The sequence below is a fragment of the Xenopus tropicalis genome, chromosome 6 (assembly GCF_000004195.4).
Source record: "Xenopus tropicalis strain Nigerian chromosome 6, UCB_Xtro_10.0, whole genome shotgun sequence".
Taxonomy (NCBI): Eukaryota; Metazoa; Chordata; class Amphibia; order Anura; family Pipidae; genus Xenopus; species Xenopus tropicalis.
This window is the reverse complement of record NC_030682.2, coordinates 18,470,559-18,496,270: the sequence shown is the minus strand read 5'-3', so window position 1 is coordinate 18,496,270 and position 25,712 is coordinate 18,470,559. Positions and strand designations below refer to the sequence as shown.

General features: G+C 42.8%; 1 protein-coding gene across 1 annotated transcript in view; it reads left to right on the top strand.

Moving 5' to 3' along the window:
- The window catches only part of ncapg2 (non-SMC condensin II complex subunit G2), a 40,652-nt gene extending 15,207 nt beyond the window's left edge, over window positions 1-25,445 (top strand). Inside the window, exons 7-28 of the mRNA XM_002935173.5 lie at window positions 101-195; window positions 300-369; window positions 1,004-1,090; window positions 1,305-1,397; window positions 2,291-2,416; window positions 2,542-2,721; window positions 2,980-3,132; window positions 10,809-11,031; window positions 11,114-11,244; window positions 12,294-12,467; window positions 12,655-12,725; window positions 13,633-13,786; window positions 14,469-14,642; window positions 17,315-17,431; window positions 17,841-17,978; window positions 18,848-18,947; window positions 20,196-20,386; window positions 21,154-21,297; window positions 22,164-22,267; window positions 23,639-23,739; window positions 24,453-24,555; window positions 25,196-25,445. Of these exons, the coding sequence (XP_002935219.2) occupies window positions 101-195; window positions 300-369; window positions 1,004-1,090; window positions 1,305-1,397; window positions 2,291-2,416; window positions 2,542-2,721; window positions 2,980-3,132; window positions 10,809-11,031; window positions 11,114-11,244; window positions 12,294-12,467; window positions 12,655-12,725; window positions 13,633-13,786; window positions 14,469-14,642; window positions 17,315-17,431; window positions 17,841-17,978; window positions 18,848-18,947; window positions 20,196-20,386; window positions 21,154-21,297; window positions 22,164-22,267; window positions 23,639-23,739; window positions 24,453-24,555; window positions 25,196-25,250 (2,784 nt within the window). The 3' untranslated portion in view covers window positions 25,251-25,445. The remainder of the gene's footprint in view (window positions 1-100; window positions 196-299; window positions 370-1,003; window positions 1,091-1,304; window positions 1,398-2,290; window positions 2,417-2,541; window positions 2,722-2,979; window positions 3,133-10,808; window positions 11,032-11,113; window positions 11,245-12,293; window positions 12,468-12,654; window positions 12,726-13,632; window positions 13,787-14,468; window positions 14,643-17,314; window positions 17,432-17,840; window positions 17,979-18,847; window positions 18,948-20,195; window positions 20,387-21,153; window positions 21,298-22,163; window positions 22,268-23,638; window positions 23,740-24,452; window positions 24,556-25,195) is intronic.
- The last annotated feature ends 267 nt before the right edge of the window (window positions 25,446-25,712 follow it).

The following is a 25,712-nucleotide window of genomic DNA, read 5'->3' as shown; positions in this document are numbered from 1 at the left end:
TGTAAGGTTTAAGGTAATGGGTAGAAAAACGGCAACAGAGTTATTGTTTTGTACTGCAATGACACCGTTTAATTGATCTGTTTCTCTCTCACTTTATCAGGGCAGAAGATTTCTTAGCTTTCTTTTCAGCTGGGATGCCAGCTTCATTAAAATGATCCATGGGACTATCAAAAATCAGCTTCAGTGCTTACCAAAGTAAGAGAACTCACATAATTCTTGATGTCTTTCATTACATGCATAAGTGCTCTTTTCTCATGCATAAAATATATGCATCTAAAGAAAAACAATCCTATTGACAGATCGTTGATGACCCACATCGCAGACATTTACTTTAGGGCCTGGAAGAAAGCCTCGGGGGATGTTTTACAGGTACAGTTTTCTGTTAATTCAGGGATTTGCTTGGAAATGAATTGCTCTTTGCTGCTTTTTGTTTCTTTGTTAGTGGGACAAAGGGGGTCAGACCCTGATTACAGATGCAGAGTTCTGATTATGGGGAGCAGAGCTAAGGAGCTAAAGAGCCAGGCATGATGGTGATCTACTTCAGTGCCAAAAGCACAGGGCTAATTACTAGGGATGCACTGAATCTAGGATTTGGTTCGGGATTGGCCGAATCGACACTTTTGGCCAAACCGAATCCAAATCCTTAAAATCACGTGACTTTTTGTTACGAAAACACGGAAGTTGAAATTTTTTTAACCCTTCAGTATCCTAACTTACATATGTAAATTAGGATTTGGTTCAGTATTCAGCCAAGTCCTTTACTAAGGATTCGGGGTTTGGCCGAATCCAAAAATAGTGGATTTTTTCCAGGCTGATTAATCTCTCTCTCTATAGGCTAGCCTTCTCCAACTTTTAAGCTGGAAGCTCTTAAAACTATTCGAGTTAATACCTGAGCTTAACCAAGCCACTAGGTATTGTTTTGGGTATAACATTTTGATAAGTTGTACCTGAGTCTGACCTCAAACTCAGTTTGTTTTTTGTTTTTTTAAATCAAATTTTACAGATGATTGAGAACAGCTGTATTCAAGATTTTATGCATCATGGAGTCCATCTACCAAGGAATTCTCCACTTCACCCCAAAGTGCGAGAGGTACGGTTGCCAATTTTTTGCTGATAGACCAGACTGTAAAATGATAATGAACAATTGCATGATTTACACAAGGGTAGATGGTAGTGTGTGTTTTCAGGCAACAAACACAATAAAAATATTACCAGCCACTGACGTAGCAGTTATGCTAGAAAATCTTCTGATGTTTAATAGTGACGTGTCGATTTTCTAAATAAATGCATGTTTATTATCCTAGGTGCTAAGTTACTTTCACCAACAGAAGCTACGTCAGGGTGTGGAAGAAATGCTTTGTAGACTGTATCAGCCCATTATTTGGCGAGGCCTAAAGGTAAATATTTTTTAGAATCTGAGTTTCATTATTTTTAGTCTGCTAACACCACATTATTTACAGACCAAGGGATAGCTTTAAGCAATGTCAAAATCACTGAAGGTTGCCACTTAGTGCGTCACCCCCCCCCCCCCCCCCCCCCCCCCCCATTGCTTCTAACAGCTAACCAAGGATCCAAAGCTGGTGTGTTCTTTAGAGTAAATGTGCAGTACAGAATTTTTTTGTTAATTTCCGGACTGCATTGGCCCAGCAGATGGGAGTGGGAATTTTTGTCTAGCATTCTCTAAGGGTTTAGCTGCACACTAGTGATGTGCAGGTTGACCTGGGACCTGTAGGCTTACCCTTAGGCCAGGAGGGTTAGGGTAGAAATTTTAGCAAATATTGTGGGTTCCGGTTGGGTGTGGGTCAGACTGGGGAAGTGCACTCTTCTTTTGCTCCTAAAGTCTCCCTATCGTGGAAGGTAAGCACGAGCAGCAGTGGCGTACAGAACGGAAAGATGCGGGCACGGGTTGGGTGCAGGTCCTACAATGTCAACTTTTTGTGGGTTAAGGTTTTGCAGGTTAGGGTTGGGTGTGTGAGTTTATCCTTACCCACAAATCGCCCACTGCTACCTACATTATGCCCCCAAAGGACCCAATAAACTTTGTAGGCAGCTGTGAATAGCAGTTACTGATCTGCCCCCTGTGACATCAACCATTTATCCATGTTTTCACTTCAGGAAACTGTCTTGAGTATAGTAGGCTAGAAAAATATCTCTAGCAAACAACCTAAATGTAAACTCGCCTTGTGACTGAATAGGCAGGAATGATTTGTATGGGGCTGGTCTGCATATCACAATTCAGTCATTGAATTCTTTTATGTTTAGAGGATGTTAATAAAATTCATTCACACAGGCAAGGAATTCTGAAGTTCGGTCAAATGCTGCCCTGTTATTTGTCGAAGCATTTCCTATAAGGGACCCCAATCTTAACCATGAGGATATGGACAATGAAATCCAGAAACAGTTTGAAGAACTTTTTGTAAGTAGAATCTTGTTATTTAATTAATTCATTGTCGACCCCCCCCCCCACCACCCCTTTTCTTTTCTTCATCCCTGTTTACTGTTCCACTGATAAAAATGTGTTTTGTGGTGATTTTATTGTAGAATCTTTTGGAGGATCCCCAGCCTCTTGTCCGTTCTACAGGGGTTTTAGGTGTCTGTAAGATAACTGCTAAGTACTGGGAAATGATTCCTCCAGCCATTCTGACTGATCTTCTGCGGAAAATACTTGGCGATCTAGCTGCGGATGTAAGCTCGGCCGATGTTCGTTGTTCTGTATTTAAGGTAAGGGTTACAATTTAAAATTTTGAAAGTGAAATGCTTTTAAACCCAGAACATATTAAAGAAGACCTATTGGATAAGGTCAGCTTAGCCGCTGATTGGTTCCTATCCTACAGTGCCTATACTGAAAGGCAAAGAAACTTTTTATTGTTTTTTTCTTTATCATACAATGGGACCTGTATATAGATGTCACGATCTGCCCTTGTATAACACAACTGACTTCGAAGCTGCTGTTCACACAAATACATTTCGTTCTTGCAGTGTTTACCGATTCTGTTGGACAACAAGTTAAGTCATCCGCTGCTGGAGAAGATGCTGCCGGCACTGAAATTCTGTCTCCATGACAATTCTGAGAAAGTTCGAGTGGCTTTTGTTGATATGCTGCTGAAGATCAAAGCTGTCAAAGCGGCCAAGGTAATGCCCATTGGTTTGGAGATGTGGAATATTACTTGATATTAATTCACAGTCACGCTGACTTTCCAGCTGAAATGATTTGGAACTTTCCATTGGGTTTTAACATGTCCTCTGCTGCCTTTCCTTTTGCTTGTTCCCTGCTCGCAGCTGGTGTATCTCTGGATTAATGTTTATCCAGAGGGTCCCCAACCTTTCTTGCTTGTGAGCCACAGTCAAATGTAAAAAGACTTGGAGAGCAACACAAACATAATAAAAGTTCATGGAGGAGCCAAATAAGGGCTAAGATTGGCTATTAGGGGCCTCTATGCACCCTATCAGCTTACAGGGGCTTTATTTGGTAGGAAATCTTGTTTTCTCTTGCATATGTCTGTGGGACACAGGGACCTTGGGGTATAGTATCTACTAGCAGGAGGCAGGACACTAGAAGAGGAAGAAGCCCCTCCTCCCTGCTACTATACCCCCTGTCACTTCCTGAGTGAGCCAGTTTTTTTCTAGTGTCCTAGGAGACAGGATCATCTCACAGCTCTTCTGACAATCTACGGCCAGATTTAATCTGGCACCAGGGGTTATCCTACAGGGCCTCAACAGAGTTCCCTCTACAGGTTTCCCCCTACGTGGGATCTCAGCACCGGGGCCAGTAAGCCTCCCTTGGAGTGGGCCACACAGGAAATCCCTGCCTCTACCTCGAGCGCAGAAGCTGTCCGGTGTCTCCCCCTTTCAGAACTGGATCCTCCAGGTCAGTGTCTGCAGCCCCCCAGCAGCCCAGGTTCAGCCGGTCCCACAGCCCACCAGCCTGCGCCCATGCGTTCCACCGCGTCCCCCTTGCGTTCCAGCGCGATGACGTCATCGCGCGCCGCCATTTTCGGAGCGCCTTCTGTTTTCGCGCGCCTTTTGCTTCGCGCCACTTCTCTCCGCTCTCCATCCTGATCGGACGTCTCTGCCACAGCTCCTTACTCCACAGCTCCCTTGGATTCCTCAGACACAGGGCCGGTATCTATGTAGGAGGGGGGGCGCTGGTAGGGGAATAGCAGGAACGGGCAAGGCTGTGCTGGGTCTGTTACTGGGTCTTTTACCTGGCTGTTATATCTGTCTTTAAGCTGCATATATTCCACTACAGTTGGGGACCTCATATTCCACTGAGTGTGTTACTGTGTGGGGGGGGACTGCTTTTTCTCTGGAAAGCTTCTATATTGTGTATATATATATAAATATATATATATATATATATATATATATATATATATATAGACTTTCTGATATTGATATATATATTTATATAGTGCAAAAAAAAAAAAGCACATATTATCCCTGCTTGTTTACCGCATCAAAGCCAAAACTGTCTTTTTTGCTGAGTTTTTTTCTCTGTCTGTCTGCATAACCTGCTCTGTCTCGTGTGCAATGGCAGAGGGCATTCCGGAGGGTCCCTTTTCCAGGGGGGCTTCCAGCTCCTCCAGAGTTAAATACTTAGCATGCGCCAAGTGCTGCAAGCGTCTCCCATCTGGCAGAAAGGAACCCCTTTGTTCCTCTTGTTCCAAACTCCCGGCTGAGCCCCTTTCCCAGGCTCTGGATACGCTTCCTCCCCCTACCCCAGAGATTCCAGAGGCGGCTTCTACTCCCGCTCTGGCCTTGGATGCTCCGGCGCAGACCTCATCCTCCAGCCAGGATCCACCTCCCTGGGCGGTTCAACTTTCCACCGGCATCCCTAAGTTAGCAGCTTGTCTAGACAAGCTGCTAGATCGTCTGGACAAGGATGAGCCCCAGCCTTCCAAGTCCCTCAAGCGACAAGCACTCCTCCGCCTGGAGGATTACAGCGACACAGAGTCCCTACACGCCTCGGCCACCTGGGAGGATCAATCCCTAAGCGAGGGCGAGATTTTCTCCGACGGGCCGGAGGACTCCGACAACATAGCCAAAGCCTCCCCTGAGGCTATCGACTCTCTTATTGCTGCGGTCATGTCTTGTCTTGACCTCAAGAGCACAGAATCCACCTGAGGCTTCTTCCTCTCTCTTCAAGCGCCAGAAGAAGACCGCCTCCGTTTTTCCTTCTCATGACCAACTCGACTCCATCGTACAATCGGAGTGGGATCACCCTGAAAAGCGTTTTCAGGCCTCTAGGCGTTTTCAACGCTCTTATCCCTTTCCCCAGGAAGCCCTGGATAAGTGGTCCACCCCTCCGTCAGTGGACGCGCCGGTGTCCCGCCTGTCTAAGAACACAGCTCTTCCCGTCCCGGATTCTTCCTCTTTCAAAGATCCGATGGACAAAAAGATGGAGAGTTTCCTCAGAGCCACGTTCACTTCCGCAGGGGAAAGTCTTCGCCCGGCCTTGGCTTCGGCCTGGGTCTCACGGGCCGTGCAGTCATGGTCTACTTCCCTTCTGGAGGGCATCTCTACGGGCTCTTCCAGACAGGAGCTTGCTCTCCTTGCCTCTCAGATTCGCGATGCCTCTGAATATCTTTGCGAAGCCTCTCTAGACTCCGCCCAGGCCATCAGTCGGACTTCTGCTCTCGCTGTAGCGGCACGCCGCTCTCTCTGGCTGAAGCTCTGGTCTGCTGATATGTCATCTAAAAAGTCTCTTACCACTATTCCCTTCAAGGGCAAGCTTCTCTTCAGGCCAGAACTCGACAAGATTATTAGTCAAGCTACGGGAGGAAAGAGCACCTTCCTCCCCCAACCTAGGAACCATTCGTCCTTTCGTAAGGGCCGCTTCTTTCGTCCCAGAGGCTCCAAGCCCGGTCCTTCCAGAGACTCCACAACCCAGAACTCCTCCAACAAGCCCAGGTTTCAGACACGTTCCAAGTACTCCTGGCAGGGCAGACGGCCCCAAGCCAAGCCTACCGACAAAACCACTTCCGCATGACTACCCCAAGGGGGGAAGTCCCATCCCCGTAGGAGGAAGGCTTCGTTTCTTCCACAAAGCCTGGCTCCGTCTCACCTCGGATGCACAGGGTCATATCGTCGGGTTACCGTCTTGAGTTCCAATCCAACCCTCCAAACAGGTTTTTCATGTCTCGACTGTCCCAGGGCCCCCTCAGGCAGTCCGCCTTCCTCTCTATCGTTCAGGACCTGCTGGACGAGAGAGTGATCATGCATGTTCCCCCAGGAGAAAGGTTCCGGGGATTCTATTCCAATCTTTTCCTGGTACCAAAGCGAGACGGGTCCTTTCGTCCGATACTAGACCTCAAGCAGCTCAATTCCTTCCTCCGGTTCGCCCGATTCAAGATGGAATCTCTCCGGTCGGTGATTGCTGCTATGGGCCCCAACGAGTTTCTCGTGGCCCTGGACATAAAAGACGCTTACCTACATATCCCTATTTTCCCTCCCCACTGGAGATACTTGCGTTTTGCTGTCAAAAACCTCCATTTCCAGTTCACGGCCCTCCCCTTCGGTCTCACCTCAGCACCGCGCATCTTCACCAAGATAATGGCGGCTGCGGCGGCATCCCTCAGATCTCAGGGCGTCTCCATCACACCTTACCTGGACGACCTTCTTCTCAAGGCCTCATCCCCTTCTCTGGCAACATCCCAGCTGAGCCTGGTCATAACAAGGCTGACATCTCTGGGCTGGAAGATCAACCGAGAAAAATCCCGTCTTACCCCATCGCGCCGGATGCCCTTCCTGGGCATGATCTTCGACACAGCACAGCAGAGAGTGTTCCTCCCCCCAGAGAAGATCTCTCGGATCCAGGACCTCAGTCGTCGTCTGATCCATAGAGGCCGTCCCCTTCGCGCAGTTTCACCTACGCGAGCTCCAGTGGAACATCCTGGATCAGTGGAACCGCAAATCCCTGTCCCAACGGATTCAGATTCTCCCCAGGACGAAACTCTCTCTCGCATGGTGGCTCAACACCTCTCACCTAGCCAAGGGACGTCCTCTCCAGGAACCAACCTGGCGCCTTCTCACCACGGTAGCCAGCCTCAAGGGCTGGGGTGCTGTTCTGGACCATCGGTCGGCTCAGGGGACTTGGTCGAAATCTGAAGCCCGCCTACCTATCAACATTCTAGAGATCAGGGCAGTCCGTCTGGCGCTGCTCCACTGGCAACATCTTCTCAAGGGTCAAGCTATCAAGGTACAATCCGACAATGCCACCACCGCCGGATGTGGCGACCTTCCTACAGGGCGTGTCGCGGCTCCACCCCCCCTTCCGGGATCCTCTTCCCCCTTGGGATCTCAACCTTGTGCTCACTGCCTTGCAAGGGCCACCCTTCGAGCCCCTGGCCAGCATCCCTCTGATGTGGCTTACATGGAAGACAGTGTTTCTCTTGGCTATCTCCTCAGCTCGGAGAGTGTCCGAGATCTCAGCACTATCTCACCTCCAACCGTACCTGGTCTTCCACCCGGACCGAGCGGTCCTCAGAACTCTGCCTTTCTTTGTTCCTAAGGTTGGATCTTCCTTCCACATCAACCAGGACATCACCATTCCGTCCTTTTGCCCGCAACCGTCCTCCCCCAAGGAAGTGGCTCTGCACTCCTTGGACCCGGTCCAGGCGCTCAAGTTTTACTTGCACCGGACCAAGGACATACGTCAATCTACATCCCTCTTCATCTTGCCTTCCGGGCCCCAGAAGGGTGCTCAGGCTTCTAAGACCACAATCTCCTGCTGGATTAGGGAGGCTATTCGCAGAGCATACATTGCCAAAGGGAAGTCGCCGCCTCTCCGTATCAGAGCCCATTCCACCAGGGGAATTAGCACCTCCTGGGCCTTCAGAAACAGGGCCTCAGCCGAACAGGTCTGCAGGGCCGCTACCTGGTCCTCCATTCATTCCTTCACCAAATTTTACAGATTTGAGATATTTGCAGCATCTGATGCTCATTTTGGGAGAAAGGTACTGCAAGCAGCAGTTGCCTGAACCCGCTTCTCCCACCCTTCTTTCATGGGGCAGCTTTGGTATGTCCCCAAGGTCCCTGTGTCCCACAGACATCTGCAAGAGAAAAGGAGATTTTGTGATAACTCACCGTTAAATCCTTTTCTCTTAAGACGTCTGTGGGACACAGGGCTTCCCCCCGGAAGCGGTTCCTTTGGAAGGTTCTCTGCCTTATGTATATAGTTCTGTTTTACTGTCTATTATCTTGTTGACAAAACTGGCTCACTCAGGAAGTGACAGGGGGTATAGTAGCAGGGAGGAGGGGCTTCTTCCTCTTCTTCCTCTTCTAGTGTCCTGCCTCCTGCTAGTAGATACTATACCCCAAGGTCCCTGTGTCCCACAGACGTCTTAAGAGAAAAGGATTTAACGGTGAGTTATCACAAAATCTCCTTTTTATTCAACCAAAACCTGCCCCCAAGTCAGGAATTCAAAAATAACTCCCTGGTTTGGGGGCACTGAGAGCAACATCCAAGGGGTTGGGGAGCAATATGTTGCCCTCGAGCCACTGGTTGGGGATCACTGATGTTTATCTATGACAACAGATGCAGTGATTCCAGGATCAGGCCTGTACCTCTCCAAATCTAAAAATCTTGGATTCTGTGCATCCCTAATGAAATCATCTAGTCTCAACTTTATTTCTGTATTTTTTGTCTTCAAGGAGAAAGAAAGCCTACATCACTGGCAGGGGTTTGCCAAAATGTTAGGCACCCCCCCAGTGACTGTAATTGTGAACCCCCCAATCCATGGTAAGGGATTTGGCCGAATACCGAACCGAATCCTAATTAGCATATGCTAATGTTGGCACACGCTGCAAAATGTTTTCCACTTTTGTGTTCAAGCGGTGATGTTTAACCCTTCCAAACCCTGCTTAGCATATGCTTATTCGGATTCAGTTTGGCCAGTACTGTGGATTTGAACGAATCTGAACCCTGTTGAAAAAGGGAGAATACCGAACCGAATCCTGGATTCAGTGCTTCCCTAATGACTTACCTGAAACCCACGGCGGGTGCTCCGGCTAGGAGAAAACTGCACCGTGCGGGATGTAATTGCTCGCATATAAACCAATGCAACTTCATTCATTTCTGGCTTTTACATATGATTTTAGAGTTGCTCACTTGTCCTACAGTCAGTGGGGCATTTACGAACATTCATATTTGTGGTTTTTTTTTAACAATTAAACTTTTTTTGTGCTAAGATTAAATTTTTTTGTAAAAATAGTGCTGTTCCAAGATTTATTATGTGACAAAACTGCTATAATACTGAACCCAAAAATACTCCAGCTAAAACCTGTCAATCATGTAGATCTCAATGGCAGATGTCCCTTTTACAAATGGAAGATTTTTCTTTGCTTCGTAGTTTTACAGGTTTTTGGAATTTTTGACGCTGGCTTTTTGTGCGACAACAGGAAAAGTCCCGGTTATTGTACAACAAATATAAAGAATTGCAGTTTCCGTGGGTTTTTTCACATCAGATCTTTTGATACGTGATTGTCATTCGTTGAGAAGTTTTTTTTTGTGGTTTAAAAACAATAAAAATGAAAAATATTAGAGTTTTAGTAAATCTGCCTCCACGTTCCTTTCTCAAACACATGCCGTGATGTTGTTTGCTTCCATTTCTTTTCATTCTAAAGCTCTCTACAGTTGTATTATTTTTTTTGCCTTTCTCCTGCACTGGGAATAGAGAATGCAGAAAGGACAGCAAAGAGGAGCACTGTGTGAAATCATGAGGAAGTGATGCAGAATTTTAGTTCACCATAAAAGTAACTTCTAACACGATAGACAGCAGTATCTGAGACGTACAACTGGTCTTTATTTTGTCTAAATGTTTTTGTTCTGCAACTTCTAGCGTGCAGTTTTAACTATTTGTTTGCTTGAAATTAAGTATAAACTAAAAGAGGGGATTCACCTTCGGATTAACTTTTAATATGTTATAGAATGCCCTATTCTTAGCAACTTTCAATTGGTCTTCATTTTTTTTACAGTTCTTGAATTATTTACCCTTACTCCTTCAGCTTTCAAATGTGGGTCACTGACCCCAGCAACCAAAAAACTATTGCTCTGTTAGGCTACAATTTTATTGTTATTATTAATTTTTGTTGCTTATCTTCCTAATTAGGCCCTCCTCCTCCCTGTCTCTCTTTCAATCGCTACCTGGTTGCTAGGTTAATTTAGACCCTAGTAACCAGATAGCAGCTGAAATTGCAAACTGGAGAGCTGCTGAACAAAAAGCTAAATAGTTCAAAAACTTCAGATAATAATAAATGAAGACCAATTGCAGATTGTCTTAGAATGGCACTCTGTACTTCATACTAAAAGTTAATGTAAAGATGAACAACCACTTTAAAGCCGAACCTTTGCAGCTGAGCTTTCCATACCCTTAGGCTTATATTACCAGTTGCTGCTGCTTCGCGGATACACAAAATAGAAAACCTTAAGGTCCCCATACACTGGCTGATTGTAGCTGCCGATATCGGTCCCTTGAAATTGGCCAGATATCAATCGGGCAGGTTAGAAAGTTCAGTAGGATCGGGGACCGCATTGGCTCATTGATGTGGTCCCTGAAGCAACTGCCCCATTGCCGCTCCATTGCCGCCAATATAATTCGATCGCTTGGCCCCAGGGCCAAACGATCTAATTATTATTTTTTTTTTTTTACCTACACGCTCCCCGATATCGCCCACCCGTAGGTGGGGATATCAGGTGAAGATCCACTTGCTTGGCGATCTCGCCAAGTGAGCAAATCTCAACGTGTATGGGGACCTTTAGAGTGATATTTGCCTAATGCTTATTTTCTTTTTTTTATAATTCACTCCAGTTCTGGAAGATCTGCCCTATGGAACAGATTTTGGCACGCCTTGAAGTGGATTCCCGCCCTGTTTCTCGACGAATTGTTAACCTTCTGTTTAACTCTTTCTTTCCTGTCAATCAACAAGAGGAGGTTTGGTGCGAGCGCTGTGTTGCTCTCATCCAAATGAACCCAGCCGCAGCACGAAAGTTTTATCAATACGCATACGAGCATACTGCCCCCACCAATATAGGTAACAGAACTTTATTCTTCTGTTTTTAACCGGACAGTCTTTCTTGATGTGTCTTCTTATGGGCCTTGTGGATTTATTTCAGCTAAATTGATGCTGACTATACGCCGTTGTTTAAATGCCTGCATTCAGCGGACTGTTCGAAACGAAGATAGTGAGGATGAGGAGGATGACGAGGAAATTGTCAGAGGCGATAATGAAAAGGAAAATAAAAGTGTATGTACAAGCTACAAAGCCTTGCTGCTGATTTAATGCTATTGTATGGTGCCTCGCAAAAATGATTTAGACCAATTGACCAATTATGTAATTTTTCTGCAATGAACATTTGTTCTCTGATATTTGAACAAAATCATCTCGGTGCTCTTAAACTGAAATACTGATATATGCTGGTGGTATAAGTATTCTTTATCTGTGTTGTGGGAGCTCTGAGCTTACACAGGTGGAACACAATTGTCAGGGACGAAATTGTCTTTCCATTGGCCTTCACCAGTGAATCTCTTAAAAAAGCTGATACAATGTCTGGATAAAACACACACAGTTCAGTGTAGTCTACAGTGTTCAATTTGCAGTTAGTATTTATTTTATATTTTTGTGGTTTTTGAATTATTTATGCTTAATGTTTAGCTGCTCTCTGGTTTAGCAACTATTAGTTATTAGCTAATAGTTTCTGGGATTCTATTTGCTGTAGAAACCAGGCAGTGGTGTGAATAAGAGACTAGAAGATGAATTGGAGAGGGCCTGAATAGAAAGATATGTGATTGGATGGCCCAAATACGCAGTTTGCTCAGTTTGAAATGGCTGCAGAGTTCATTGCCTGAGTTATGGCATTATGTTGCCCCAGTCAGCCATATCACGGCCTCTACATGACACTAGCCTGGAACAGTCGAAGCTGTTATTCCAAAAAAAAACTATGCCCAAATCATGAGAGCAACTGACTTGTTTTTTGGGGTGCAACGTAAGGTTTCATGGTCATATGAGACAAATCTCCTCTATTGTGGGCAACTAATTTCCAAATGCCTTTCCACCAGTGATAATGTAAAATGCTGGAGGGAAAACATACAAGTTATGTCGGCTTTCTGAAATCAGCTGAAGTTGCTTCTCGAGGATACTTTGGCCGACTTCAGCAAATTTAGTGCCCTAATGAAGGAATTTTCTTTTCTCATACTTACCTGTAAATGGATTTAGCCTTTGTCCTGCACCACAGGAGATCGAGCAAACCAAATAATGTCTGCACAATGGAAAATCATCATTATACAATATTTCAGGTTTTGGAGAATGTGTTATCCACGGATGATTCTTCCTCTATGGCGAGTTTGCTGGAGATTGTTGTTGTTCTCTGGCGCAGTATCAGAAAAGCCCTTGAACAGAATGAAGAAGCCAAAACCTACACCATCAGCAAATTTGCTACAGTGCTTCCAGAATATTTCAAAGTATTTAGGGTGAGTGTGTGTGTATGTATATAATATATATATGCCTATTATACTAAAACCCAGCTCACAATCCACTCAAACTCTGTCCCCTTCGTGACCCACATATCACGCTTTCATGTCTCATGGGGCCCTGACTGCTGTAACCCCCTCTGATGGAAGCCCTGAGTATTGAACTCTTCTGCTTTCTTTAATGCAGGATGATCGCTGTACTGTTCCGTTAATTATTCTGGCTTCCTTCATGCCTCCATCTGCTGTCCCAACTTTCAGGTACATATTTATAATTGTATTCATTTAAATAATTTAACTTGGAGCTAAAGCGGTGGTTTACCTTTACCTTAACTTTTAGTATGTTACAGAATGTCCTATTCCTAGCAACTTTGCAATTGGTCTTCATTATTTATATTTTATAGCTTTTAAACTACTTGCCTTCCACTTTTACATCTTTCCAGCTTTCAATTGGCGGCCTCTGACCCCAGGAGCCAAAAACTATTACTCTGTTATCTTACAATTTTGTTGTTATTGTTACTTTTTATCAGTCCCTCTCCTATTCATATTCCAGTCTCTAATTTAAACAACAAGGCCCTAGCAACCAGATAGCTGCTAGAATTACAAACTAGAGAGCCGATGAACAAAAAATAAGTGAAAAACTATAAATATGAAAACCAGTTGTCTCAGAATAATGTTGTCTACATCTTACTAAAACTTTATTTAAAAGTGAAGTTTTGCCTATACCTGCAGTCTTATTTTATAGGAAAGGGTTTCATCCTCTAGTTGTGTATAGGGCAATAAATGACATCTTGCATGTGTGTATTCTTCATATAAGTACTGAAACAATAGAATTAATGTACTAAACAGTGTATCCATTATTTTCTGTGCAAATGTGTGCTCTGTATACAGCCCTAGTGGGACTTGAGTGGCAGTTCCAGTGGCTACATAGTAGCCTAATTAATTAAGCAATATTAGAGCTCTAGAGCTTAGAGAAGATCTATAATTCTGTGTTTGTAAGTATAGAGTGCTGCAGAACATTACATTGTTGGCACTTTATTAATGTGCAGGGTGCATCCATCTGTTTATGCAGTTTTACCGTTACATACATTTAATTAGTGGTTGAAAGTTAAAGCTAACTCATTGCCAGAAATAATTTTTCTTTTACACTTTTTGTTTAATCATTCAGCTGCTCTGTCTTATCTAAGCTGAGACACTTGGACGATGGCGCAGATGAGCACAAATATTCCACTCTTATTGACTGTCTATGCCGCTGGGGGCAAGTGGGGCATGTATTGGAGCTGGCAACCGAATGGCTCTCAGAGTCATACCCAGAGAAAAGGGTATTGTTTTTATCAATTCTAAATATATATAGTTTAATTGACTCTGTGTATATAATAATTATGAAACCTAGAGAACTATAATAATTAGTCCGATTATTGATTCATGCTATGTATTATAACTAGGCACTTCTGCACTTCTGCACACTGATTATGACTTGGGGTGGGATAAATATTTTGTCTGATGCTAATGAAAAGTCACATGCCCTCCAGATTATGGAAATCCCTGTTCTTACCTATAGAGCAATTAAAAAAAATGAGATCAACTGGATCTTTGTTAATGAAAAACTAACAAGCATTCTTAATGACAGGCAAGAATTGTTTCAAAAAGTGTGGGCCCCATGGGTACAATACTCCACCCTGTTGGTTTGAATCCTGCCTTCCTCTCAAATAAAAAATAGAAACTTTGGGAAAGAGGGGAAACTGAAAACTGAGGGAAATACACCACTGATAAGTCTCAATGGGCACCTTGTTGAATATAGAACTGGAACAAAATGCAATCCTATATGTAGAACCCGGAACCCAGAGCGATGCTAATGGAGGCACCTCCCATATTTTGTTTGGTTTTGGTTTGATCAGCTAAAATATGAGTATTTTCATATCTGAACTCTGAACTCATTTCATGACTTTAGCTTGGTACATTGTGCAGATGTACTTATACATAGCCTCTGGCTTTCCTTTTCAGGGGAGAAAAGATTCCAATCGGCAAGTGCGTATCCAGGACACAGTGGAATCAAAGCCTTCGCTGGCCCTTGATTATATAGAATATATAGTTACCCACACCATGAATCGAGATTGCCTTTTGTCCCTTCAAACAAAGAAACTGAACCAACTCCTGAAAGTGCTTGGTTTAGTAAAGGTAAACCTCATATATTTAGAAAGTGTGATTCTTTTTGGCAAGTGCTTGGTATTCCCACCAGCATTCCTTTTCATCTGCTTTATTGTGGTGCTTTGGTTCCCCGGATGTCTGGCTGGACATCACAATATAACAGTATAAATCAGGGATCCCCCAACCTTTCTTACTCGTGAGCCACAGTCAAATGTAAAAAGACTTGGAGAGCAACACAAGCACCATAAAAGTTAATGGAGGTGCCAAATAAGGCCTGTGATTGGCTATTAGGCAGCCTCGATGTTTACAGGGGGCTTTAATTGATAGGAAATCTTGTTTTTATTCAACCAAAACTTGCCCCCAAGTCAGGAATTCAAAAATAACTCCCTGGTTTGGGGGCACTGAGAGCAACATCCAAGGGGTTGGGGAGCAACATGTTGCCCCTGAGCCACTGGTTGGGGATCACTCGTATAAATGAATGATAGGAATAGTGTTCACATGAACAGTAATTAATTAAAGGGAGAGTTTGTCCCCCGAAAAATGTTGAATGCGCTGCACAAGTCAGTCTGTGGCTTAAAGAATAATTTAACCTTTTTATTTAAAAAAAAAAATCTCCAAAATTAGACTACAGCCCCTAGAATAACATACCTTTCTCCCTGCATTCAGTTTTTTGTTTCTTCAGCTGAACTGCAGCTCTTTTAGTTACTTCCTTGTAGTGTAAAGCTCTGCCCCTTTTGCTTTCTGGGCATTCCTTCTCTCTCTGATTATGATGGCCTTAAAGAGGTGCCTACTGAGCATGCCTGATTGATTTTAAAAGGAGCAGAGGCAGTGAGAATGCTCAGTAAGCACCTCTTTAAGGTCTTCATATTCTAAGAGAGGTGCTCAGAAAGCAAAAGTGGCGGAGCTTCATGCTAGACAAGGAACTCAGTAAAAGTGCTGCTGTTCAGCTGCTTGTAATAGAGAAATAAAATAAATCTGCATGCAGGGAGATAGGTATGTTATTCTGGGGGCTGTGAGTCTTAGAGTAATTTTTCTAGCATTTTCACATGAATTCTGATCCTATTGTTCATTTAGACTTTTTATAAGGGCCCATGTAACACATGTGACTTTCTGTAATTTGTAAGTCATAAGACTTGTGTGTTGTATGAATATATAGTTATAAGGAGTTAATCGATTTTTATGTATGCTATGTTATTTCTCCTTTAACGTTAGCAGTTTGTTCTATTTCTGTATTGCTCTGTCCTCAGTCGTGTCCCAGGCTGCTAAATCTGGCATTGGTAATGTCATCATTAACTCTGATTTATGTCCAATACAGAGAGCACCTTATCATATTCCTGGATGTGACCGAAATCCTAATTAGAAGAATATTCTGAGAGTCAGTGTTCTAAAATCACTCGGTTATGTCACCTTACAGCATTCACAGATTCTCTGCCAGAAAGGAAAACTGCCTTTGTCACATCCAAATAGAGCAGGAATTCTTGGGGAGAAAAGAATAAGGGACTAAAACTTTTTGGCTGTATAACATATTAAAGAAAAAGTGCGCTTTAATGAGTAGTTGACCTTCAATTAACTTATAGTAGACATTCTGACACTATTTGCAGTTGGTCTTCATTTTTAAATTATCTTGTTGCTATGGTCCAATTTACCCTAGTAACCAGGCAGTGGTTTAAATGATAGACTGGAAGATGAATAGGAGAATTGTAGCTTCAAATATCAAGAGTTTATTGGCTGCCAGGGTTAGTGACCCCAATTGGAAAGCGGGAAAATTATTCAAAAACTGTTAAAAAATTTAAAAAAAAAAATATATATATATATATATAATATATATAAAAGCAATTAAAAAGTTTCTAAGAAACACAACTGAAATATCTCCACTGCACTTACCTTACACCCCAAAGGCTGCACAAAAGGCATCCAGACATAGGACAAGAATGTCCCAGATGCCACCACTCCCCGGCTGATTTCCTACATATGGTGTGGAGTTGCCCACGGGCACAACGCTTCTGGGGGAAAGTAGCGGACACTATAAGGGACAGAACAAGCCTAATACTCCGGCTAGACCCAATAGTAATACTGCTAAATCAGGTAGAGGATCTATCACCCAAAAGGGCTGAAAGAACACTGCTCCTTATACTATGCATGTACGCAATAAAAACAATTGCTCTATACTGGAAATCACTTGAGGGCCCCAGAGTTGCATCGTGGGAATCCATGATTAACAAAGCTATACCCTTATACAAGTTAACATACATAAGGAGGGAGTGCCCTCTAAAATTTGATAAAATATGGTCAACGTGGTTAGATGCAGAACCCCCCTAAGACTTGCAGGTTGGGGAAGGCCCCACTCCCAAACTCCCCCTGAACAGCCCCCACACCTCACGCAAAAGTGTAACACCAACACCTCAATCATGCCCTGGGTGGTATGCAAATAGCCGCGAAGTAAAGGTTAACTTACGTACAGCATATGCATTAGTAAAGTCACTGCAATGTTCTTATTGTTATGTTGTTAATTTATTTTATTTACTTTCTGTACAATAAGCAAATGACAATGGAAAGAATATACTGCAAACTATGTACATTTAAACTTAATAAAAGAATTGTTAAAGTGAATTGTTCATACAGGAAACAATAGAATGATAATTACGTTTAATAAACATAGATAATGATTATGTTCCCTGCCTTTTAACTGCTAACTGTATTAGGAGGTGCTGTTCTGCTACATGAAGCCATCCGAAGCAGTGACACATAATATCAACCAAGATACAGCATTAAGAGCCTTCAGCCTGTACTGCAGACTCAGCATCCACCTGCAACATAAGGTAAATATGAGCATTATACACTAATTATACACCAATCCATCGCTTACCTTTCAGTGGTCAGAACTGAAAAAAGTGTCCCACTTGCTTCCGACGCAACTCTTTTACAGATTGTGGTGGATAGTTGCATCTTTAGATGGATGGGGTAGGTGCAAATACAACAACTGAGCTTAAAGTTTGGCAAAATAATAGTAAGCCTTCATAGATTCATCTTGATTTGAAACCGCCGCCGGACTTGTACATCAGTGTCTTATGTTATGCGTATTTATGTAACAGTAAATAAGCCTGCGTGTGTTCCAAAATGTACTTGTACAACGTTCTGTAGAAACCCCTTTCCATCATTATGACCAGGCATTGCAAACATCTAGGGGAACTGCCAGTAAAGCAGTAAAGCTCTGTTTGTGTTTAACAGTTTAGCTCTGAAGGAAGAACATATTTGTCTTTGCTGGAAGACACAGGAGGGTGGATCGAGAGCCAAGTCCTTCCAACTCTAGAAAGTAATGGAGACCTCTCCGAGGAGTCATGTAATATGTGCCATCAGATCCTCAAGGTAATATCACTTTTCGTGTTTGAAGGTTTGGATGTGGCAGGCCACAGTGATAAATGTTTCTGTATTTATTTGATTACTGTACTTTAAAAAATGTTTCTATGATATGTTTGAGGGAGGACCAGAAAAAAATGGTGTAAAATCCGGGAAAATGTAAAAAGTAGGGAAATCTGTTATGCTTTATATGGGGCCACAAAACTGTGTAAAAAGTTATCATGTTAAAGATGGGTTGTCATCACTCTGGTACAGGGGGTACTCCAGTCAGGGGCCCCTTGGCAGGGAGAACCCAAAGAAATGCAGCAGTCCAATTTGCAGGCTATGAAGGGTGTGGGGCTTGGGGGTAAGTAGGAAGAGTCTGGGTGGAATGTGGGTGTGTTATGTGTGTAATTAGCATGGTTAGGGTTATATCTGATTCATAGCCCGGAGAACAACTTAGGCAATTGTTTTTTCTAATTTGAGCCCCATTCTATTAAGTTGGTGGGGTCCACCACTCGGGGGGTGACATGCTGCAAAAAAAAAAAAGTACCAGTAAGTTGTCAGTGTATCCTATTTCCATCCCATGGTATCTCATCGGATCTGAGCTTAGATTGGTTCAGGTTGGTTATAACAAATCTCAGAAATATGGAATTCACGAGCACAAAAACTTGAATTGCAAAAAATGATCATAAATCCAGTGGGAAAGTCAGCTTGCCTTAGCCTTAATAAACTCAAATCTCCAGTCTTGCACCTATAATATAATATAGCTGAACAAAACTGTGCAATTAAAACGCATTATGCCACACAGAAATCCTAATAGAGGTTCAGATGCCCATGGCAACTCCTTGTGACCTTGGATAAGGCCCCTAACATCTAATTCCTTTATCTGTATACAGGCCTATCTGACTGTTTGTAAAGACGTATTGATGGTTGGCCTCGCTGACTCGGAATTTCAAGCCCAGCTTCTTCAGATTACTCTTTCAGTGATACAGACTGGTAAGGGGAAAATCTCAGTGAGTAATGGAATTTTCTTGCAGTGATCCTTAATGTTAGTAAAGGGGGTGGCATTTTCAAGAGAACTGTTGTCCGCGGTTGTGCATTTTAACAGTGACAAACCGCTGCGTGTCTTTGCCCTTAGATATGGCGTACTGATGCACAGGGCAGCTATCATAGCTTGAAAGTACAGAAATCAAGAAATTAAAGGTCCATCTCTGCAATGCTGTCCCCCCAAAGCTCTTTGGCAAACCTTCTTATGCCTGATCCCTTTCCCATTTCAGTCATGCTATATAGGCCTTCATTATTTCTTTTGTTATACTGATAAAAGCCTAACAGTGAATCCATGATAGCAGAGCAATGGTTATACATCTGTTTAAAATAATGAGGACATTTAGGGCCCCCTGTCACTAAATAACATTTTGCTGGGGTTGAAAGAGTTAAAGGGTAACTACAGCTTCTCAACCAAAATTTGTTAAAGAGCCCCAGACAACACAGAAACCTTTAATATATCAATGATTGTAATCTGTATGAATAAATACCATTTTACTGTATATGCTGAAATCCAGCTGCAAAACAGTTCTTCCCTATGTGCATCATTTGAAATCCTGGCAGGGGAGAAGGGACTAAAACATTGATGTTGCAGATTGCAACAACTTTTCCATAGCTTGCAGACAGCATGCAGGAACTACATAACCCACAATGCTTTGCACTGTGATGTTTCTTTCCTTATTGACATCACGTGTGCAGGGAATTGTGGGATTGGGAGGATGCAGGCTGAAGGCAGGCTGAGGACAGGCGACTACTGTTATATTTTATTTGAGTCACAAAGTAGCCAGCCAGATCAGCAGGGGAACAGGGGGCAGGGCTTAGGGAACTGTTCAAAACCATATTATTGCATTAAAAATCATGAAAAGGCTGCATATTTTTTAATTCAGGGGTGGACAAGACGTCGATCGTGGTCCACCAGTAGATCCCCCGTGGATTTCTTGTGGACCGTGACGAAGCATCATGTACCTATGCTGTGTCTTGAAAGAAGGAGTCATCGGTCGATTGCCGATGGAAAAAGTCTGGCCACCCCTGTTTTAATTGATGTGATTTACAAAGTTGCTTGAAATCCATGTTTTCTTTTCAAAAAGTTCAAGTTGTGTTTGGGTGGAGTTCCCCTTTAACGAAACAGATTTATTGATTGTTCTTCTAAATGGAATATGCTGTTGATATGATTAAGTTTCTGTTTTTTTTCTCTTCCAGAGAAGTGCCATGATTGTTTGCCAATGCTGTTCTCTGTGCTGAAGGAAATCACAGAACTGTGTTTGGCTCACAAGATGAGCGACGCCAGCGTGGAATGCGACGAGATGCTCGATGCCATCCAGAGAGTATTCCATAAGTCTTTGGAGACTGTCGCACGCGGGCTTAGAAAACAGAGGGAAGAGGCACTACCGGTATTGATTGGCACAGTATACATCAACTGTATCAGTGACACCGTTTAGCCAGCTTATTAGTGATCTGAAATCTGTAAACAACTGCAGTGTTACAAACTCACTCCATGTCAAAGCAGCTTGCATAGAAGTTACTGGCAATGAAAGGGTTAGCAAGCGAGGCCTATCATACAAGATAGCATTTGTGTATAGCAAGTACAGCTTAAGAGAGCTAACAAGTCAGAATTAATGGCAAGGATCCAGAACGATAAGGGAGAAGATTTCTGCCCAATAGAGTTTGCAGTCTAACTGTATTCTAGATGGCATTTACACACACCAAAAGCAGATTAGAGTTTTTATTAGCTCGAATTTAATAGGCCCAATGACCTGTATGTGCTGAAATGCCCTGCAGTCCCTGGATGTGCAATTAAAGGAAAGGTGACCAAATAAACGTTGGGTGGATTTGCCCTTTTCATATTTCTGCCTGCAAACTGAAATAAAATGTAATTCTAAACAACTTTCCAATATAAATTAGACAATTTAAAGGGATACTGTCATGATTTTTATGGTGTCTCTCAATTTGGGAACATAGCAGACCAGGATTGTAGCTGATAATTATAGATAAATTATAAATACATTATAGGGAAGTTGCACGCTATTTGCATGTGAGGAAAGGGCAGTATGAAAGTCCTAAATAATGAATTTTGTAGATTGATCTCTCTGGTTCAGTAGTTTTAATGCTGTTCTTAAATCCACCCTATGGTTTTGTTCCATGTGTTTATCCTTTGCAGCTTCTGCAAGCTATTCAGCCTTCTCTAGGAGAGTTTGTTCACACAGTTCAGTGCTGGCACACCGCTTCCAAGGTGGTACATCGAGGGATGCTTTCCACGCTGTTGGCTGCAGTGGTTGTTGAAATAAGCCACTCACTGCGCAAAGTAGGTTTTATGGTACTTGCATGCCTGTTTGAACTATAACACTCCAAATCAAATATTTCCTTTATTGGCTGCAAATAGTTCTTCCTTTCTGCTTGCACATTTAGCCAATCTGCAGGAATCTAATATAATATATGTCTTCAATAGATGTCTATGGATGCTAGTGCATCACAGCAATGAGAAATTGCTTTACAGTGCAGGTTGTCAGTCCAACTAAGAATGGGATTTAAGCTAATGGCACACCTTGTGGAAGCCAGTACTTGCCCAATACTTTGTGTCCCTCCTGCTGTTTGCTGGCACGTGCTTGTCAATGCGTACACATGGCTAATTTTTTTCCAGAAATTGCATAATTTAGCATTTTCAAGCCAACATTTTTTATTCAGCGATGGACAGAGAAAAGTAAGGATCCATCAGATGTGCCCTTAGCCTTACAGGCCTAATGGTCAAGGGCTTTGCTGTCATGGAGTCTATAAATGATACTGTGCATCTGTTAGAGATTGAAATGTAACATTAAGTTATCAGAATTTTGGATGATGCACTTGTTATGATGCTGCCATATATCTGTTCGTTTGCTAATGCCAACCTTGCTACCAGTGTTTAAAGTGCTGTTGTATACAGATGGAGCATTCTTTATGTTTGCATGTCCCACCGTATCATTTATAGATTTTTATTATTCTCTTTTTCCCCTCGAAGTCAGTGTTGCGACCACTGCCCTATCTAAATCGCTACATTTTAAAACCAAGTTTGTTTCATCCATAGACACCGCATGTAGTTTGCTCCAGCCTCCAATGCATGGCTCTATTACCGTAATAGTATCTATAGCTTGGTTATAACTGCACTGATCACTTACTTTCCAATTTTCTCCCTAGATTACAGATTTAAGTGAACTAACGCCACCCACATCTATTTCTGATCTGCCTCCGCTTTCAAAATGTATAATGACAATTATCGTTAAATCTCCAAGTGCTGTAAGGTGAGTGACTTGCAGTGATTTCCTTCCTGTGCTAAAGAAAACGACTTAAAGGACGAGGAAAGGTGAAATCACTGGGGAGTGCCAAAAATTAGGCACCACCCAGTGATTGGAATCATTTCCCTGAATAGCCCTGTTAGTAGAAAACTGCCCTGGCCTGGGATTCTTCTCATCGAGCACCATGGAGCGATTTTCTTCTTCCACTTCATTTTTCTAATATTTGGCACCCCCTAAGCTTTAGTTTCTTTCACAAGCAAATTCACCTGTGATACACTAATAACCCACTGCCTTTTTATAAGCTACTTAGTAACACTCGTAACAATGTATAAGCATAAGCTCTGGCTGTGGAAGTCCCTTACATGTATGTCGCAGGAGTCAGAGACTTCTAAGTTGTACACGTTATTTAAACTAGGGCTATAGGGGGTGATCCTACAGCTTCCCTTAGAGCAGGGTACCATACTGAGAGCTCTGAAGGGAGATGTGGGTTAAGGCTGACAAATATTTGGGCATCACCGATAACATCCCAGCTGATTCACTGACACAATATATGCCCTTGAATCAAGCAGTGTTGCTAACTGTAACCCATTTTCCTGCCTTGTGTTTGCATGTTCCCCTAGAGATGAGCAAGGGTCACTTCTAACGCTGATCTGTGTGATAGGTACCTTTTGCTAATTGGCCATAAATTGCATAGTTTATACCTTGCTGCTTCATTTAAAATGTCTGTTGTATTAGTCCCCAGTGTGAATGTGAAAGGCTCCATAGTTTGCTGGAAGCCAATAGTGTTTTGGCAAACTAAAGAACTTTCAACCACTGGTCTCCTACCGGCCAATTTCCAGGTATAGCTACCTCTATTGAGCAGGTAGTTCCTAATCATCTTTTCATAAAGTTCTGTTAAAATTGGAACTGGAAAACCACATTCAGATGATCAAAAAATGGACATGGTTCTCCTTTAAAGCTTTCCTGTCAGCATTCTGTTAAGTGTAAAATCTCTTCTGATTCTTGCAAGCAACATAATAAATGTACAGCTTAGTGTGGGAGTTAATAGCTGTAATTACTGCATGTAAAGGAAACCAGGCGCCTCGCTCCAACCAGCTTGTTGGAGCAGTCATAAAGTACATTTCTGATTGCAGTATGGTTACTCAGCTCAACCAAAAGCACAGTGGGAAACTTGCTGAGCTCCCAGAACATCACAGTGATATGTTCTATCCAACCTTATTTGCACAGTGTTAGCCAAGCAATGGGTTCAGGCACGGCGCCTTCACTGCACAGCCATTATCCATCATTCACATTCGCATCTGCAGAGTGAAAGCCATCATTGGGTAACAATAATCTCTTCATAATATAAATATATATTCTTTTTATCTCCCTACACAGTTCATTCTTGGATGAATTGACAGAATGCATCACATTAGAAGAAGTAGAAGGAATACTGAGCTTGTCCGCATCTTTGTATGTTGCTGTTGTCTGCAATAAAAGTAAGGAATGCAACGTGTTCCATATTGTTTGGCTGTTAATGTTAGCAATAAATGGATCCTCCGTTGCAAGCTTTCCAGTGAGCCAACAGTTTGGGGAGAAATGGGGCTGGAGGGACTTAAAAAGTAAATGATAAATATCAGAATGGTCAGAAGTAGATACAGGAACAGAGGCTTCATTAGAGAGACTAATGAGCAGGTGGGAGTTGCTGGACAGGGGGGTTATAGAGGAATGTTGGGAAGCGCAGCTTAGGGTGCCAGAGATAGGTGGGGAGAAGGTGGTGCTACAGGGAAGTACTATGCAAGCCATTTACAGAATGTCAGGAACTAGATCAGTGATTCCCAACCAGTGGTTCGTGAACAACATGTTGCTCCCCAGCCCCTTGGATGTTGCTCCCAGGGGCCTCAAAGCAGGTGCTCATTTTTGAATTTCTGGCTTGAAGACAAGTTTTGGTTGCATAAAAACCCAGTGTAAAGCCAAACAGAGACTTCTATAGGCTGCCAGTCCACATAGGGCTTACCAAATAGCCAATTATAGCTTTTATTTGCACCCCAGGATATATTTCCATGCTTGTGTTGCTCCCCAACACTTTTTGCATTTGAATGTGGCTCTTGGGTATAAAAGCTGGGAATCCCTGATCTAGATAAACAGATAACCTCTCTCTCTCCTTTGGATTTTAAGATTATTCCTAATGGTGATTATGCTTCTTTCTTAGGGAAACAAATACCCCCTGCAGTTAAGAATACTGCATCAGCAATTTATAGGAAACTGAAGAATTTCAGTGAGGTAACCATGGACGATGCCGGAAGCATTGAAAGGTAAGTTGGAAAGCGAGAACTGGAAGCAAGTTCCCATGGCCATTAATTGGCTTTCGTTTATGAAGTAGAAGCTAGGAAGGCAGTGCTCTAGAATGCTGGAGGTTGTGTTTCTGACATTGGGTCTCTGTGATAGGTAAACCAGAATCACTTTCACTGTTCAGACAACTCCCTGGCCCAGTTCTTTCCTGCTGTTTTCAGTAAAAGTGGGCTGATTACTGAACTATGTGTGATTAGTCTGGCAGCCAGTAGGGCCACATTCAACCCATGGGCCTCCAGTCCTGGCCAAGCCTTTCTCATAGCCTGTACAGAAAGATTGGATTTATTAACAGAAGTATTCAAACACCCGGCTGCCCAGTACATCATTCTGAAACCAAAGGTTAGTATGGAGTTTGTCCTTCCTTTGCTGCTAGAACATCCTCTATTGTACTGGGAAGGTTTTCCTGTAGATATTGGAATATTGGCGGCGGGATTCTTCTGTTCAGCCACAGAATCATTAGTAATGTCGGGCATTGATGCCTAATAGGTTTTTCAGTTCATCCCACTGAGTTCTGTGTGAAACCTTGATATATTGCTTTTTTAAACCCTATAATAAATATCCCTTATTTAACCTTTTACACATATACACTTTCTTCTTTTTCAGGGCTATATATGAATCATCCATGAGGATATTAGATGAAATGCTGCATCCATCATAATGACAAAGCAAACAACTCCTACCTGTGAAACGTTGGCGAGCGAGAAAAATGTACAGATTCTTTTTATGAAGATTTTTTAAATATTTCTTAAACCTAATTATCGCTTATCTGACCTATGAACTTTTATCATGGCCCATTATCGATTTGCTTGTTTCACTATACTGTGTGTATAAAGACTTTTGGCTGCCTTCTGTACAACTGTCTTCTGCTTATATATACAAGCGAAGGTCTACCTAGAATCTTGGCCCTGGTGGGTTTCTTTGCTTCTTTATAGCCCGTGATGTAGGGCAGTATTTTGGATATAATCCGATAATTAAACTAATATACTGAAGGAATAATGCATATTCCTTAAGTAGGACGTTCATGATATTAGCAGTTAGCACCATCTCAGTGCATTGTGCCTGAGTCTGAGCTTTCAGAAGGAGCCGGCGCTACGCATTAGAACTGCTTTCGGCTAACCTA